The sequence below is a fragment of the Scyliorhinus torazame genome, chromosome 10 (assembly GCF_047496885.1).
Source record: "Scyliorhinus torazame isolate Kashiwa2021f chromosome 10, sScyTor2.1, whole genome shotgun sequence".
Taxonomy (NCBI): domain Eukaryota; kingdom Metazoa; phylum Chordata; class Chondrichthyes; order Carcharhiniformes; family Scyliorhinidae; genus Scyliorhinus; species Scyliorhinus torazame.
Genome location: NC_092716.1, coordinates 85,946,006 through 85,965,096, shown reverse-complemented (window position 1 = coordinate 85,965,096; position 19,091 = coordinate 85,946,006). Strand labels below are relative to the sequence as shown.

Genomic DNA, 19,091 nt, shown 5'->3' with positions numbered 1-19,091 from the left:
AAGCACAGCAGCAGGTTTCACCACAGTGCACCTGAGGCAGTGGCCATACACAGGGATGAAGAGGCTCCTGCTCCCCTGCCAGAGAGCTGGGGTCTCCCCACATTACAAACAGAGGAAGTTATTGAGTGCAGAGAAGCTCAAGCCACCTGAAGGTTCTCAAATAAGCAGCTTGAATTGACAGGGTGGTATAAATATAATGACTTTATCCTAAGTCCATAAATGAAAATCAAAATCAGCTAAGCGACAAGAACTTGAAGAGTTCCGATTGCAGTACCATCGGCATACCAATCCACCTGGTTTGTGGCATAATTTTTATTATTCAAATGTCATTTTAGTATTTTTGATCAGTTTGTTTGTAGTTCTGTTCAAATTCATTTTAAAATCAGTAAATCTGTACAGTACAATTTAAAAAAAAAAAAAGGAAACCCCAAGGAGCTAAGCCCCTAAGAGCTATAGGCATCGTAAATGTGCATTAAAGTCAGACAGGCCAGTTTGTGAAATGTCATAACACGTGTGATATATTGAGGGCTGACTCGCTTAGCCCATGCCTTGGTTATCTTGAGAATGGCAGAAATGATGAAGAAGCTGGTTTCAGTCAGACCGACTGCAATTATTCAGCAAGAAATCAACATTACAGCTCTCACTGGTTAGAAACAGATGAAGGGCATACACGTGGTCAGCGAGTTCCAATTATGCCTGTCCATGAACTATAGTCATGGCTTCCAGCACAAGTTCCTTAAGGGAAAAAAAGTCATTCATAAACAAGAATTAACCGACAAAAGGGTCAGAGTGTGCAGTTTATTTTTCTGTTTTGAGGAGATAGAAGCAAGATTGAATTAAGTAAGTTGTAAGTGCTTTTGAGTGCCACTTTGAAAAATATTCAGCTAGGTATGACTGATCAAGCTGCTTTGTTAAACAAAGAACAAGTGAACATCCAGTTTTTCCTTTTAAAGAATTGATGAAGCAAATATGAAGGTGCATGCATGACACATGACACATTATTCAGTTTAATTCATAAGCAGCCCCATCATTGTCAGAGAATGTAATCTAATTATATTACACTGTCATGTAACTGGATATTGGGCAGTATGACACATTCCCGAGTCTGAGCGCACACAAGAACCATTAGAGAGGTTTGAGATCGAGAGGAAATGGTACAATTGGACAATTTCTGGCCGTGATCAGTACTACAATGGCTGAAAGGCAGACCAGAAACTTGAGAGTCTCTAGGTGACTGAATTTTGCAGGCTATGCAATCTGTGTCATCTTATGGTTACACCACAAGATTGCGGCCAAGCACTATTGCAAACATTGATTCATTATGAATGGCTTATAGATACAAGTCTGGTCGAAGAAGCTGTCCCTATTAAGCATGTTAAACCAAGCATCAAGCTATTCAGGCATATTTGTTTCAGATTATAGACATCAGGGCCAACACTTTGTTTGAAATGTTCACTTACTTAGATTTCATCCAATCAACATCCTAGCTTTAGGTTATCGCCCTGAAATGTTAACTGTTTCTCTCTCTACAGATGTGGTCAGATTAACAGAATATTTCTAACATGGTCAGATTTTGATTTCAGAATCCCCACAGTACTTTTGTGCATTTCTTAATGTTTTAGCTTATTGCATACTTGTCACTGTCAAATAAAATAGCTTTGATCAACTCCATGTCATCCTCCAACAGACAGTGAAGTTTAATGGCACATGCATTGGCCAGCCAGAAGAATTGGGGGAAAATACTTTCAGGGAGTTACCCCAAGTACCACAGAATTCTCACCATCTTGTTTACGGTCTAGGTCAGTGGTGGACAATCTGCAGCCCAGGGGCCACATGTAGCCCACAAGGCATTTTGCTGACCATTGCCCACGTGCAGAGTTGTCACGTTCCACAGATTTCCATCCCGAGTATGACTGAACTGAGACACATGTAAAGCAAGGGTAAGTGAAGCGAGGTGCTTGCTGATTGCACACGACATTGACTGAGTCGTGCGCTCCCTCTGCTCTGCGCCCAAAGTGCAAATATTTATTTGGTTTGTACCATTTGAAAATTATATTTCTATTAATGTATAAATGATTAAGCATTTTCTGTAACTAGTTATGAAATATTCAACGTGTATTAAATGTATTCAGTCCTAATCATGGGGTCATGGCCCAATATCAATCTTGTGGCCCACTGAGATGAAGGAGGGCCACTCATGTAGTCCATTCACTAGCCTAGGTTGCCCATCCCTGGTCTAGGTACTGGGCAGATAGTCCAATCACACTAATCACAGAGGAATGTTCAATCCTGGTACAGAATTTGATCAAGGGAAGCACAGTGACGCAGTGATTAGCACTACTGCCTCATGGCGTCAAGGACCTGGGTTCAATCCCAGCCCCAGTTCACTTTCCGTGTGGGGTTTGCACATTCTCCCAGGTCACGATAAATTGCCCCTTAATTGGAAAAAAAGAATGGTGTGCTCTAAACTTATATTTTAAAAAAAGTTTGATCAAACTGAGCAATGACCTCACTCAATTGATTAAAAATCACAGGAGACTCTACAGTCAGCATTCTGACAGTTGTGAACAACCCAAGGGACATGCTGTTTGATACAATCCACCAGTTGTTGGGATGTCTGGCCTATATACCCGGCATCACAATCAAATGTACTTAACATGGGGATAACTGGTCCCTAGTGCATTCTCAATGGCAATGCCTTTTCCAGATCAATCAGCACCCTGGTCTCATGCAGAATAAATGGTTGTTCCCTTTCAAATAGGACATTCTTGTGTCTGACCTGAGTGTAACTCGGAGAGCTTTGACAGCATGTCTCTTTTTCCAAGCTTTGGAGGAAGAGAAAATAGGGAAATACCAGCTGTTCCCTAGCCGAATATCAGTCACCATGAAAATGCTGGAATCCATTAAGGGAGCCTGAATAATTGAGAGATAATAGAATCAGACCAAGTCAACAATTTTATGAATAGAAAGTGTATAACAACCAATTGTGGGGGCAGCACAGTGGTGCAGTGGTTAGCACTGCAGTGATTAGCACTAATGCCTCATGGCGCCGAGAACCCGGGTTTGATTCCAGCCCTGGGTCACTGTCCTTGTGGAGTTTACACATTCTCCCAATGTGTGCGTGGGTCTCACCCCCATAACCCAAAGATGTGCAGGGAAGGTGAATTGGCCACACTAAATTACCTCTTAATTGAAATTATTTTAAAAAAGCAACCAGTTGTGTTTTCTGAGGATGTAATTAGCAGGGTAAAGGGAAACTAGTAGATATGGTATTTTCAAAAGGCATGTGATAAAGTGTCACACTTGACTGGCAAAGGACAGAAAATAGGTAACTCATAGCAGCCTATTACGAGTGGGGTGCTGAATTTTAGTGCTGGGAAATGATATTTACAATCTTTATTAATGACTTGTTTGAAGGGACCGAGTGCAATGTGTCCATGTTTGGTGACAATACAAAGCCAGGTGGGAAAGTAAGCTGCATGGAGGACACAGATAATATGCTATGGGATTCAGGCAGATGGCAAATGGTTATGTGGGGAAATGGGAAGTTATTGACTCCTGTCGGAAGAGAGGGCACAATGAAGGTTCACCGGGATGAGAGAATTGTCATATGATGAGAGATTGAATAAAATGGGCTAATACTCTATGGAATTTAGATGAACGGGAACTGGTCTGATTGCAACATAAGACTTTAAGGGGGCTTCAAAGGGTAGATGCTGAGAGGCTGTTTCCTCTGGCAGGAGAGTCCAGAATTAGAATGCATAGTCGCAGGATAAATGAACAACCATTTTGGACCGAGGAGAAATTTGTTCACTCAGAGGAATGCAAATCTTTCAATTTCTCAGATGGTGAACGATACTCAAGACTGAGATTGCTAGATTTTCTTTAACTCCACAATTAAATGATTATGGGAATCAGGTGGGAAAGTGGAGTTATGGTTGAGGAGTAGCCATAATGTTATTAATTGGCAGAGTAGGCCAAGAGGGCCACATGGCACACGCCTATTTCTTATGTTATTAAATTAATTTCAGTTTGACACACTCAAGCAGGGCTTGTGAGAACAGGACATTCAAATGACCAATTAGATTGAAGAATTCGTAAGACATGTAGAGTTTGGATCAGGAAGTGTAAGATAGAATATTTAACTCAATGCCAAATTATGTACAGAAAGGGAAATGGGGACGGATGGGAGAAGCCAAGATGGAGAGGGTGTTTTTAAAATTTAAATTTGATTATCATTCCAATAATTCAAATCTGAAGGAATGAGACTGCATTAGTGAGAAAGTTTTATTACTTTGCCCACTTCAGTCATGTTACAAGCCCACTAAAATAAATCAATGAAAAGAGCCAAAAGGCTTGTGTTTTCCAGAGCTAACATTTTAAAAGAATCCTAACAAGCAGAAGGTGCACTCCAAAGAAAATACATGGAGATGCCTGCAATAAGCTTTGTAGAAGACAATGAATCAAAGTAGAACATTAATTCCCGAAGGGAATGAACTGCATGAACACCATACCGCTAAATCCGAATATTTTCCTCTTATTTCATACTCCATTGACTTGAAAGAGGCTTTATAGAATTTACAGTGCAGAAGGTGGCCATTCGGGCCATCGAGTCTGCACCAACTCTTGGAAAGAGCACCCTACCCAAGGTCCAAACCTCCACCCTACCCCCATAACCAAGTAACCCCACCCAACACTAAGGTCAATTTTGGACACTAAGGGCAATTTATCATGGCCAATCCACCTATCCTGCACATCTTTGGACAGTGGGAGGAAACCGGAGGAAACCCACGCACACACGGGGAGAACGTGCAGACGCCGCACAGACAGTGACCCAAGCCGGGAATCAAACCTGGGACCCTGGAGCTGTGAAGCAATTGTGCTAACCACAATGCTACCGTGCTGCCCATGGTAGGCCAGCACAGGATAGGCTAATCTACGTAAACTTCCAAATTGCAAATGTTAAATTGAATCATTTGAAGTGTTGAATGAATGCAAATCCAGACCATCTATAATAGTTTGTAAAGATTTATTGACCTGTCCTTAATGAAGCCTATTTAGGATGAACCGGAAAATAAGGTTACTAAAATTAAGTGTTTTGAACTGTACACTGGATAATTTTAAAGACCATTACTTACATTGCATTATTGAACATCTGCTTCTATATAGATTTCACATTTTAAAATGTTTAATTTTAATTGGATATATCTGCAAGGAAGCAGCCATCACTTTATTAAAGGACTTGATCACAAATACAATGTACAGCAGTTAACAAGTCACAGGATTTAAGGTTCAGATCAAGGATTAATCAGAATCACATCCTAATTATTACACAAGACTTAAGAGCTTTCTACACACGGCACATGAATTACCAAATTGCACATAGAAATATTTACTCCTCGGTCCCTAGTCATGAATCTACCATTTATTTTCAAATTTCGCATTTTATGCTTCAACATAATGAACAAGCAAAACTGCTTGTGAACATGGGCCCAGCCAGCCAATTCTTCCCTGAATGTAAACAAGTTTGTGGTGAATCATGGAGTAATACTAAAATACCGCATGCAGAAGTGAAAGCTCCAGGAACAATTGTGGCAGAATAATTACATCATACGCTACAGTTCAATATAAACAATCTTCAACTACCCATTGCAGTTTGGAGCATTTTCTGAAAATAAAACATTGCACTTACAAGAGAAACGACTACCATCGATCACAGAAGATCATTATGTAAAAGACATTCAAATAGTTGGAGGTTGCAATGCTGACCTTCTGATCTATCTGCTCACCCTGATTTTACATTGTAATTAAGACATTTGAAATATTACTCCACTAAGGATGTTAAAGCACTGACAGAACGGCAATATTGCCAAAAATATAAGGTCATAAAGCTAACTTCCCACTCATTTTGGAAAAATTAGTTTTAAAAATACAATTAATGTTAATGAATGTAGTAAATCAACTCACCAATGCTTCACAGATTATTATAAATTAGGCAATTAGGATCTGGAGTTAGTTTTATCATTTTAGCCTTATTTCAAGGAGCAGATTACAAGTTAAAACGTCAGCAAAGCCTTTAAAAAAAAAAGTGGAACGTGAAATACATCCAGGAAATTCAATGCACACTTTACAAAAGAAAACATTCCAACTAGAAACAGTAAAGAGACAAAATGCAATTAGTATTTCATGTATTGGGGTGGGGGGGGGGGGCAAAACTGGAATTCAGAAGATTGGAATATAGTTATCAATCTTGGCCCTGTGCCTTTGTGCAATACACTCTGCAATCCAAACAATGTTCCTGCATTCCTGTTCTTTAAGCTTCACGTAAGCGTAGAAGACCCCAAAGTGGAATTGGTTCAAGAATGCCAACTTGTTCAGTTTAACCTGTAAAACAATCTAAAGTTAAAGCCAGCCACTTAGAATTCATAAATTCTGTAGATCCCAAAATATTTTAAAATTTGCTTTAATATATTAAAGCAAACGCAAGTGCAATGGAGGATCAGAATCTTTTACATTTTTAAACTTCTTTCTAAGCCAGACATGGAACTACAGATGAAACAGTTGCTCCTCAGCCTTTTGCAACAAGTTTGCACAATAAGATCGTGTGAAAAGTAGCTTGAGTTTGATGATTCACCAATGAATTGGAGTAATTTCAACACCTTTCTGCACTTGCACAGAATGTTCAGTTATTAAATTGAGTTCACAAATCACACCATCCTGTAGGGGTGTTTGCCTTGTTTGGCTTATGATGTATGGACCTTGTATGTTTGAGGACAATCCCGATCTAAAGATGCTGGATTTACTTAAGTCCTTTAAAGCCCATTAAAAAATAATTTCAGTGGCCGTTTGTCATAAATCCAGCAAATGGACACATTTATATAGTTTTAAACGCAGCAAAACATTGCTTCAAGGCCAGTGTGGAAGGTGGTTAACTGCTTTGTACACCATTTTAGAATTGAACTATCGCAGGGGAATATCTGCAACATTTTCTAAATTCGAGATACTGAACAGCCAATGAATAAAGAATGTTGACTAGCTTTGGCTGCAAATGACTGGACATTGCTCCTTGAACGCACAGACTTTACAGGAGTCACCCACACATACTGAGCATCACCTCCACACTTACAAGTCATTGAACATCTACAGGATGAGGCAATTAGCAATTTTTGTCTTGCATCAAAATGCAACAATCTAGTTTAAATGTTGGAATATGAAAGTTCATAAATATACAGATTGCCTTACATTTGTGCAAGTTCTTAAGGCTAAATGTTTTCAACAAATGTATAAAGAAAGTGACAAGTCTTTACTGGGAGATTATTGGGTGAGCACTAAGGAAGTGGTCCCCAGGTAAAATTCCAGCTTTGATCAGGAAACCCAATCTTTATTATGAACAAAATTGGAGGATATACTCCACCACAGTTACTGGTTTACCACTGAATCACTTTAGGAGCACTGAACTAAATTTTGTCAATAGCTACTGAATTTTCATTTCTTCAGAGTTTCTCAACGACAGAGACTGGGACAGAAAGAACCGCATAATCTCCAAATCATCTCACATCCCTTTACTGCTTCCTCTACAATGTCACCCTACAAGCTGTCGAGAGTAACTTGGGTAATGAAGTTGCCACAGGTTATCGGAGAAGGGCTTTGACTTTGTCAGGTGGTTGCCAACTTACCTGTTTGTTAAAGTATAATAATCCATAATTCATCAACAGTGCAGGTGCTGAATGATATTTTACTTGATGTTTATTATAAAAGGAGGCTAAACTGATGGGTACAATAATTCTTTAATCTTGCGTCAAAAGTTCCAAAAACAAATGTGCAGCAAAATACACCCCAGGAACGTTGTTGCACTTTCCCCACCAGTCTATTATCAAGCAAAGAATAAAATGCAACACGTCACACAATACTCAACTTCTCAATTGAACAGTGTCACAAAAATAAAGTACCTCATGTTCAAAAAATCTATCCTCAAGGGTTTTGTCTCCAGGATTGCTGCCAGCTCCTTCAAACAGTAGCTTGTATTCCTGAGGGATAAAAACAATAAGTGCAGTAGGAATCTGGCACTGAACTCAATCATCACATGTGAAATACGTGGTGAAATTGTTGGAGTTATTAAGTGTGTGCCTAAAAGTGCATGGAATAAAGAAAACACAAGAAATTTAGAATATGCATTTTATTCAACCAGCCCTCTAATCTAAAGTCAGAGGTATACTTAGCTTGTAAGCTAAAGCTTTCACATTAGCTACTTGTTAAATTAACTTTTTTGAAACAAAAGCAGACATTGTGCTTCCTTAATAAGCATGAAAAAGATATGTTATGTATAACATAATGCAGAACTTTCTCTCATGGAATAGACATCAAAAATGTATCACAGTTCATGAAAAAAGCTATTTATATTGAGTCAGTATTTTAGTATATACAAATATAACTCCAGAATTTCTCAATCTAAAAATGAGCACGACTTACTGGATAATAGTCTGCCACGGTTTTCACCTGCTCATAATCATCTGCTCTGGCTAGCTGAGCAAGGCCTTCTGGATAAAGTTTTCCACAATGAGGGAACAGTTTTGCTCTGTCTTCTTTAGACAGTTCCGTCCCAAAAGAGTTTATGGTGATGATGAAAGCTCGCCTGTCTGCTTCAAACTAAGTGTTACAGAGGGAAAATGTTATGCCAGTGTTCAATCATCACAATACTTAACAGTTTCTTCTACATATAATGCTGCACAGTATCTCTAGGGTACATGAACTCATAATAACACACCTCAGTTATTAGTGTCCTAGCACTGAGGAAATCCATTTAGATTTCCCAATTGCAAATCTAAATGTGATTTTATAGCAATTTAGAACAAAATACAAATGCTTTAAAAACTATATTAATTGAAATATTTAATGAGTGTGAGGGCTATTTTGAGCCAAAGCAAATGCTTTTTCTAGCTACGCTACATCTCAAATCTAGACTAACTAATTCTATGGGGGTGATGGGAGTGTGGCTAGAAAACACAACAGGGAAAGGCGACCACTGTATCTCAATTTTATAGCCTCCGCACCACAGATGATGTTTTGAACTGGCGATTTAGGCAGCTATGCTTTTAGTGTTACTTGAAATTTGATCTCTTCCCTCTCAACAAGTATGATCGTGCTTGACTGCATCTGAAGCTCTCCATGAGATCCAGCACCACTTCTTCACACAAGATTAGCTTCTAGCTGCAGCTTTCAGCTGATGTGGCACTATCGTATTCTACTACATTTCCCCAAAGACTGCTAAATTTATTTTAAGAAAATTGAAGTTGGGCTGGATTAAATACTTACTTTTAAAAGTATTACAAACATAATAAATTAATGTAAACGTTGCACCTCGGCATGGCGATCAAGTGTTTAAAATTCTAATGAACAGGTTGGTCAAGGTTTGGGGGAAGAGGACAAATATTAAATTGAGCTGCATGGAGAGGACCTTGCGCTTATGGCCAGCAATGGAGGCTGGTCTGTTTATTTTTTTAAAATGTATTTAATTACAAACATGTATCAAAGCAGGTGACAGCAAATAAACACCCCGGACATACTTCTCAACAATCAACTACACAGTCTGTACAGATTTTCCCCCTTTTTCACCCCCCCCCCCCCCGGGAGACAAATAGCTCCTCAAGCATGGTGGCTGGTCTATTTATGTACACATTAGATTCACATCACTCAGCAGTAAGATCACAATTGCAGCTCATCAAATGTAAACAATGCCATTTGTAAACTTGCAGCTGTTACAATGAAGCATTTCAGCCATTTACAAAGAAGCATTTCAGCCATGTGTGTCGGAATTAGAGTTAAGTCTTTGTTTGAATTGTTGTTCAGAATAATCAAAACTTCATTAGACCAAACGTGGGTTTAGCACAGGGCTAAATAGCTGGCTTTTAAAACAGACAAAGGTAGTCCAGCAGCACCGTTCCAATTCCCGTACCAGCCTCCCCAAACAGGCGCCAGAATGTGGCGACTAGGGGCTTTTCACAGTAACTTCATTTGAAGCCTACTTGTGACAATAAGCGATTTTCATTTCACTTCAACCACACACATGAGAAATTACCAAACTGGCCACATTTTGAACAAAACTTTGGGAACATGTATGAATCTATAGGGTTTGTACTCACTCAAAAATATTTAAACCATGGTGGGCTTTTAATCCTCAAACTTAATATGCTAAGTTCAAGCTAAATTAATAAAATGATTCCGAATGGTGAGCAAAGCAGCTTCAAATTCTCACCTCCAAAATAGGACACATTGCATCAGCAGTTGTACCTCCCAATGCCTTGCAGAACTTGTAAAATGATTCGAGATATGCCTTCGGGTTTGGTGGTGGAGAGCAAGAACAGCAGTTAAGTCAATTACATAGCAACTAGCTTCCAAAGTCATGACAAAATAGCCTAGCAAATCCTTTTCTGCAAATTGTAGCAGATCTATTGTGGTTAAATGGCAACAGATTTTGTCACATTAAGCTAAAAAAAAAAAGTGTTCCAACTTACAACTTGGCCCATTAGAATTTTCTCCTCTTCTATCAAAGGTGATTAATACTGACACTCTGTTCCATGTACACCAAGAGCTCTTTGTCACCTGCTCATGTATCCATATTGAAAAATTTACAGTGAGTTTTGGCAGGTTAGAATTTTAACTAATTCGTGGAGAGTGAGCCGAACATTGAAAACAGCGCGAGAGGAGAGTGAGCCAGGACATTGAAAACAGCGCGAGTGGAGAGAGAGCGGGAGATTGAAAACAGCGCGAGTGGAGAGAGAGACGGGACATTGAAAATAGCGCGAGAGGAGAGTGAGCCGGGACATTGAAAACAGCGCAGGTGGAGGGTGAGCCGGGACATTGAAAACAGCGCGGGAGGAGGGAGAGCCGGGACATTGAAAACAGCGCGAGTGGAGAGTGAGCCGGGACATTGAATACAGCGCGAGAGGAGAGAAAGCCGGGACATTGAAAACAGCGCGAGAGGAGAGAAAGCCGGGACATTGAAAATAGCGCGAGAGGAGAGTGAGCCGGGACATTGAAAATAGCGCGAGAGAGTGAGTGAGCCGGGACATTGAAAATAGCGCGAGAGGAGAGTGAGCCGGGACATTGAAAACAGCGCGAGAGGAGAGAAAGCCGGGAAATTTAAAAAGCGCGGGAGGAAAGAGACCCGGGACATTGAAAACAGCGCGAGAGGAGAGAGAGCCGGGAGATTGAAAAAGCGCGGGAGATTGAAAAAGCGCAGGAGCTGCGAGTCAGAGTGGAGATTTTAAAAGATTGCGGCCTAGTTTCGGGAGCCGTTCGGAGGAGGAGGAGCAGTCTCTGTCAGGGAGAGAACCTGAGAACATCTAAGACACTCAGAAGGTAAGAAGGTAAGGAAGTGATTTTTACTTTTATACCTTTTTCAAAGTGTGAGTGTCGGGGGGAAACTGAAGTGACATCACAGAAAAGCTGTGACCCGAGTGGCTGGTTGGGAATCTACACTAAATTTAAAAAATTAAGCTTTGGTAACTAATTAAACATAATTACTTAATTATAATTTAGAGGTGAATGTAAGCCAGAGATCAGAGAGTACTATATTTAGCTTTCGCATTTATATTAGAAATCTAGTGCTAGGAAACAGATAGTTAACAGTAACTTTAAAAAATAAAAAAAATATATATATAATTTTAAAAAAAACTTTTAATTTTAATTAATTGAAGCAATGTCAGTTAGAGGGCTGCAGTGCTCTGACTGTGAGATGTGGCAGGTCCGGGAGGCTTCCAGCGTCCCGGATGGCTTCATCTGCAGAAAGTGCACCCAACTGGAGCTCCTCACAGACCGCATGGTTCGGTTGGAGCAGCAATTGGATGCACTTAGGAGCATGCAGGTGGCGCAAAGCATCATAGATCACAGTTATATAAATGTGGTCACACCCAAGGTGCAGGCAGAGAAATGGGTGACCACCAGAAAGGGCAGGCAGTCAGTGCAGGAATCCCCTGTGGTTGTCCCCCTCTCGAACAGGTATACCCCTTTGGATACTGTCGGGGGGGATAGCCTATCAGGGGAAAACAGCAGCAGCCAGAGCAGTGGCACCACGGCTGGCTCGGATGTTCAGAAGGGAGGGTCAAAGCGCAGAAGAGCAATAGTAATAGGGGACTCTATAGTCAGGGGCACAGATAGGTGCTTCTGTGGACTTGAAAGAGACTCCAGGATGGTATGTTGCCTCCCTGGTGCCAGGGTCCAGGATGTCTCAGAATGGGTAGAGGGCATCCTGAAGGGGGAGGGCAAACAGGCAGAGGTCGTTGTACATATTGGTACTAACGACATAGGCAGGAAGGGGCATGAGGTCCTGCAGCAGGAGTTCAGGGAGCTAGGCAGAAAGTTAAAAGACAGGACCTCTAGGGTTGTAATCTCGGGATTACTCCCTGTGCCACGTGCCAGTGAGGCTAGAAATAGGAAGATAGAGCAGCTAAACACGTGGCTAAACAGCTGGTGTAGGAGGGAGGGTTTACGTTATCTGGACCACTGGGAGCTCTTCCGGGGCAGGTGTGACCTATATAAGGACGGGTTGCACCTAAACTGGAGAGGCATAAATATCCTGGCCGCGAGGTTTGTTAGTGTCACACGGGAGGGTTTAAACTAGTATGGCAGGGGGGTGGGCACGGGAGCAATAGGTCAGAAGGTGAGAGCATTGAGGGAGAACTAGGAAATAGGGACAGTCGGGCACTGAGGCAGAGCAGACAGGGAGAAGTTGCTGAACACAGCGGGTCTGGTGGCCTGAAGTGCATATGTTTTAATGCAAGAAGTATTACGGGTAAGGGAGATGAACTTGGAGCTTGGATTAGTACTTGGAACTATGATATTGTTGCCATTGAAGGAAGGGCAGGATTGGCAGCTAAACGTTCCAGGATTTAGATGTTTCAGGCGGGATAGAGGGGGATGTAAAAGGGGTGGCGGAATTGCGCTACTGGTTAGGGAGAATATCACAGCTGTACTGCGGGAGGACACCTCAGGGGGCAGTGAGGCTATATGGGTAGAGATCAGGAATAAGAAGGGTGCAGTCACAATGTTGGGGATTTACTACAGGCCTCCCAACAGCCAGCGGGAGATAGAGGAGCAGATAGGTAGACAGATTTTGGAAAAGAGTAAAAACAACAGGGTTGTGGTGATGGGAGACTTCAACTTCCCCAATATTGACTGGGACTCACTTAGTGCCAGGGGCTTAGACCGGGCAGAGTTTGTAAGGAGCATCCAGGAGGGCTTCTTAAAACAATATGTGGACAGTCCAACTAGGGAAGGGGCGGTACTGGACCTGGTATTGGGGAATGAGCCCGGCCAGGTGGTAGATGTTTCAGTAGGGGAGCATTTCGGGAACAGTGACCACAGTTCAGTAAGTTTTAAATTGCTGGTGGACAAGGATAAGAGTGGTCCTAGGATGAATGTGCTAAATTGGGGGAAGGCTAATTATAACAATATTCGGCGGGAACTGAAGAACATAGATTGGGGGCGGATGTTTGAGGGCAAATCAACATCTGACATGTGGGAGGCTTTCAAGTGTCAGTTGAAAGGAATCCAGGACCGGCATGTTCCTGTGAGGAAGAAGGATAAATACGGCAATTTTCGGGAACCTTGGATAACAAGAGATATTGTAGGCCTCGTCAAAAAGAAAAAGGAGGCATTTGTCAGGGCTAAAAGGCTGGGAACAGACGAAGCCTGTGTGGAACATAAGGAAAGTAGGAAGGAACTTAAGCAAGGAGTCAGGAGGGTTAGAAGGGATCACGAAAAGTCATTGCCAAATAGGGTTAAGGAAAATCCCACGGCTTTTTACACGTACATAAAAAGCAAGAGGGTAGCCAGGGAAAGGGTTGGCCCACTGAAGGATAGGCAAGGGAATCTATGTGTGGAGCCAGAGGAAATGGGCGAGGTACTAAATGAATACTTTGCATCAGTATTCACCAACGAGAAGAAATTGGTAGATGTTGAGACTGGAGAAGGGTGTGTAGATAGCCTGGGTCACATTGAGATCCAAAAAGACGAGGTGTTGGGCGTCTTAAAAAATATTAAGGTAGATAAGTCCCCAGGGCCTGATGGGATCTACCCCAGAATACTGAAGGAGGCTGGAGAGGAAATTGCTGAGGCCTTGACGGAAATCTTTGGATCCTCACTGTCTTCAGGTGATGTCCCGGAGGACTGGAGAATAGCCAATGTTGTTCCTCTGTTTAAGAAGGGTAGCAAGGACAATCCAGGGAACTACAGGCCGGTGAGCCTTACTTCAGTGGTAGGGAAATTACTGGAGAGAATTCTTCGAGACAGGATCTACTCCCATTTGGAAGCAAATGGATGTATTAGCGAGAGGCAGCATGGTTTTGTAAAGGGGAGGTAGTGTCTCACTAACTTGATAAGAGTTTTTCGAGGAGGTCACTAAGATGATTGATGCAGGTAGGGCAGTGGATGTTGTCTATATGGACTTCAGTAAGGCCTTTGACAAGGTCCCTCATGGTAGACTAGTACAAAAGGTGAAGTCACACGGGGTGAGCTGGCAAGGTGGATACAGAACTGGCTAGGTCATAGAAGGCAGAGAGTAGCAATGGAAGGATGCTTTTCTAATTGGAGGGCTGTGACCAGTGGTGTTCCACAGGGATCAGTGCTGGGACCGTTGCTGTTTGTAGTATATATAAATGATTTGGAGGAAAATGTAACTGGTCTGATTAGTAAGTTTGCAGACGACACAAAGGTTGGTGGAATTGCGGATAGCGATGAGGGCTGTCAGAGGATACAGCAGGATTTAGATTGTTTGGAGACTTGGGCGGAGAGATGGCAGATGGAGTTTAATCCGGACAAATGTGAGGTAATGCATTTTGGAAGGTCTAATGCAGGTAGGGAATATACAGTGAATGGTAGAACCCTCAAGAGTATTGAAAGTCAAAGAGATCTAGGAGTACAGGTCCACAGGTCACTGAAAGGGACAACACAGGTGGAGAAGGTAGTCAAGAAGGCATACGGCATGCTTGCCTTCATTGGCCGGGGCATTGAGTATAAGAATTGGCAAGTCATGTTGCAGCTGTATAGAACCTTAGTTAGGCCACACTTGGAGTATAGTGTTCAATTCTGGTCGCCACACTACCAGAAGGATGTGGAGGCTTTAGAGAGGGTGCAGAAGAGATTTACCAGAATGTTGCCTGATATGGAGGGCATTAGCTATGAGGAATGGTTGAATAAACTTGGTTTGTTCTCACTGGAACGAAGGAGGTTGAGGGGTGACCTGATAGAGGTCTACAAAATTATGAGGGGCATAGACAGAGTGGATAGTCAGAGGCTTTTCCCCGAGGTAGAGGGGTCAATTACTAGGGGACATAGGTTTAAGGTGAGAGGGGCAAGGTTTAGAGTAGATGTACGAGGCAAGTTTTTTTACGCAGGGGGTAGTGGGTGCCTGGAACTCGCTACCGGAGGAGGTGGTGGAAGCAGGGACGATAGTGACATTTAAGGGGCATCTTGACAAATACATGAATAGGATGGGAATAGAGGGATACGGACCCAGGAAGTGTAGAAGATTGTAGTTTAGTCGGGCCGCATGGTCGGCACGGGCTTGGAGGGCCGAAGGGCCTGTTCCTGTGCTGTACATTTCTTTGTTCTTTGTATTACAGTAGATGCCATGTTACAACTTTACACTAATTAAATAAAATGATGCACTTGTCTAATCAAAGCAAAACTTTCAGATTTCATTTGGGTAATGTCAACAAATATTCCCAGATTTCAATTGGAGAATGATGCATTCACCTGCTTTTTACCCACAGAGTGGAAGCAAGATACTGCCAAGTTTCACCAAAATGAAGGTTTCACACTGAAGTGAATTTGACTAGCCTTAAGTCTTTCAGTTATTACATGCTCATATACCGAACTGCCCAAAGTCTGATAGTTTAGGACCCAAATATTTGTCAGAGAACCTGTACAGTTTGGTTATGAGAAATGCAAAATCTATTGTGTCCTGTTAGTGATGTTTCAAGATAATGTACAATTCAGAGGGCACTTACTGCAAATCTGGCTTTGTTACACCCACCTATGCGTACTGGATGCTAATACTGGCTGTCCAAGGTGAGAATGTGTTCCATTTCTTAGCAATGCATCTTTTACTTTGTTGAGCATTGAGTTCATTAAAGTTTCAGAAGTACAAGTTACTTTGCAGTTACCTTGTACAGTGTATTACGAATAATTTCAATGTTCATTTCATCAAGGTCTTGTTCAGATATACAATCCTGGAAAAATGCAGCTGAAATGAAGACAAAAATCTCATTGCACTCATTACATTGAATTCAATAATGAAAAACTGAAAATCTCAACCTCATGCATTCACTAAAATAAAATTCTGACAGAACATTTTATAGCAGAATATCACTTACGATATTTCACAAAGCACAGAACCATTGTTACTGTGTACCCAGGTCCCTAGAGTTTTGCAGCAAGAAAATGTATTTTAAAAAAGAGAACCCTGTTTACACTCTGGGTCATGCCTGGATGGAACACTAATTGTCCATTAACTCTGCAGATACTTAGATACAGGCAGCTGCAGATGTCTCCCCAAAACATATTCAATGGGAGAATCATAGGCACTTTGAACCTTAGATTAGGGTCAGGAAGGTTCCCAAATTGTCCTCAGGATGCAAAATTTTTCAAGCCAGGTTTATTGTCCATGGAGTACAATATACAGTCGTATAACATGAGCCCTCCTATTAATTTAGCATTTACACAAAGTGAAAATAGCCTCACAAAATTGCTAAACTTGTAGTAATGTTCACCTTTAGCATCAATAACCAGTACATTTGAATAGAAGCCCTCTGTTTTTTCCCCTTAGAAATTTTTCCTCTTAGAAAACAAAGTTGTGCAAACTCAAAGTGTTGTCCTCAGGTCCTGCTTTATATTACAAGATGATAAACTGGACAATCCAAAGCTCCTTAGTCGCTTTCTGGGTGTTTAAAAGATAACTATACATCTTGCAATGGATGAGAGGTTGAGGATGATTTATCACAAGATCTTGCAGATATAGTACTTGAATACAATATTGTATATAATTATGATCCTGGACTGGACCCCAACAGTGGCTAGGATACTGGACAGAAACCCCAATATTTTCTTTTAATTTTGTATAATAATAACAATAACAATAATATAATAATAATCTTTTATTGTCACAAGTATGAAGTTACTGTTAAAAGCCCCTAGTCGCCACATTCCAGTGCCTGTTCGGGTAAGCTGGTAGGGGAATTGAACCCGTGCTGCTGGCCTTGTTCTGCATCACAAGCCACCTGTTTAGCCCACTAAGCTAAACCAGCCCTACGACAGTGAGGAAAGGATACCTCATTCCAGGAGTGATTTCACAGAGAAATAAAGGTATGGTTTTTAAAACAAACTTTATTACTAACACACTACACGTGTAGTGTCTCCCACCCGCCCTCCTCCTCTAACCTAATAATAAGACCCATTGGTGTAGGTTAGATGGCTTTTGTTTCGGTGCAACATCGTGGGCCGAAGGGCCTGTACTGCTCTGTATTGTTCTATGTTCTATGTAAGTGCCATATTTACATTATTATTTTTTTAAAAATGTATTTATTAATCAGATCTTGGTTGGAAGTTAGAGGGATGGCAGGGAAGGGAGTGCAATGTTCCTCCTGCAGGATGTTTGAGGTGAGGGATGCCGTTAGTGTCCCTGCTGATTTTACCTGCAGGAAGTGCAGCCATCTCCAGCTCCTCCAAGACCGAGTTAGGGAACTGGAGCTGGAGTTGGATGAACTTCGGATCATTCGGGAGGCAGAGGGGGTCATAGATAGCAGCTTCAGGGAATTAGTTACACCAAAGATTGGAGATAGATGGGTAACCGTAAGAGGGACTAGGAAGAAGCAGTCAGTGCAGGGACCCCCTGCGGTCGTTCCCCTGAGTAACAAGTATACCGCTTTGGATACTTGTGGCGGGGGGGGGGACTTACCAGGGGTAAGCCATGGGGTACGGGCCTCTGGCACGGAGTCTGTCCCTGGTGCTCAGAAGGGAAGGGGGGAGAGGAGCAGAGCATTAGTAATTGGGGACTCGATAGTCAGGGGCACAGATAGGAGATTTTGTGGGAGCGAGAGAGACGCACGTTTGGTATGTTGCCTTCCAGGTGCAAGGGTACTTGATGTCTCGGATCGTGTTTTCCAGGTCCTTAAGGGAGAGGGGGAACAGCCCCAAGTCGTGGTCCACATTGGCTCTAACGACATAGGTAGGAAAGGGGACAAGGATGTCAGGCAGGCTTTCAGGGAGCTAGGTTGTTATCTCTGGGTTGTTGCCTGTGCCACGTGATAATGAGATGAGGAATACGGAGAGAGAGCAATTAAACACGTGGCTACAGGGATGGTGCAGGCGGGAGGGATTCAGATTTCTGGATAACTGGGGCTCTTTCTGGGGAAGGTGGGACCTCTGCAGACAGGATGGTCTACATCTGAACCTGAGGGGCACAAATATCCTGGGGGGGGGGGGGGAGATGTGTTAGTGCTCTTTGGGGGGGTTTAAACTAATGCAGCAGGGGCATGGGAACCTGGATTGTAGTTTTAGGGTACGGGAGATTGAGAGTATAAAGGTCAGGAGCACAGATTTGACTTCGCAGGAGGGGGCCAGTGTTCAGGTAGGTGGTTTGAAGTGTGTCTACTTCAATGCCAGGAGTAAACGAAATAAGGTAGGGGAACTGGCAGCATGGGTTGGTACCTGGGACTTCGATGTTGTGGCCATTTCGGAGACATGGATAAAGCAGGGACAGGAATGGTTGTTGCAGGTTCCGGGGTTTAGGTGTTTTAGTAAGCTCAGAGAAGGAGGCAAAAGAGGGGGAGGTGAGGCGCTGCTAGTCAAGAACAGAATTACGGTGGCGGAGAGGATGCTAGATGGGGGACTCTTCTTCCGAGGTAGTATGGGCTGAGGTTAGAAACCGGAAAGGAGAGGTCACCCTGTTGGGAGTTTTCTGTAGGCCTCCAAATAGTTCTAGGGATGTAGAGGAAAGGATGGCGAAGATGATTCTGGATAAGAGCGAAAGTAACAGGGTAGTTATTATGGGAGACTTTAACTTTCCAAATATTGACTGGAAAAGATATAGTTCG

At 42.2% G+C, this 19,091-nt stretch overlaps 1 protein-coding gene across 1 annotated transcript in view; it reads right to left on the bottom strand.

Annotated features, from left to right (window-relative positions):
* Nucleotides 1–5,187: 5,187 nt before the first annotated feature.
* Nucleotides 5,188–19,091, bottom strand: part of atp6v0d1 (ATPase H+ transporting V0 subunit d1) — a 69,249-nt gene continuing 55,345 nt past the window's right edge. Inside the window, exons 4-8 of the mRNA XM_072518367.1 lie at nucleotides 16,164–16,243; nucleotides 10,253–10,330; nucleotides 8,470–8,646; nucleotides 7,950–8,027; nucleotides 5,188–6,384 (exon numbers count right to left, since the gene is read on the bottom strand). Coding sequence (XP_072374468.1) covers nucleotides 6,223–6,384; nucleotides 7,950–8,027; nucleotides 8,470–8,646; nucleotides 10,253–10,330; nucleotides 16,164–16,243 — 575 coding nt within the window. The 3' untranslated portion in view covers nucleotides 5,188–6,222. The remainder of the gene's footprint in view (nucleotides 6,385–7,949; nucleotides 8,028–8,469; nucleotides 8,647–10,252; nucleotides 10,331–16,163; nucleotides 16,244–19,091) is intronic.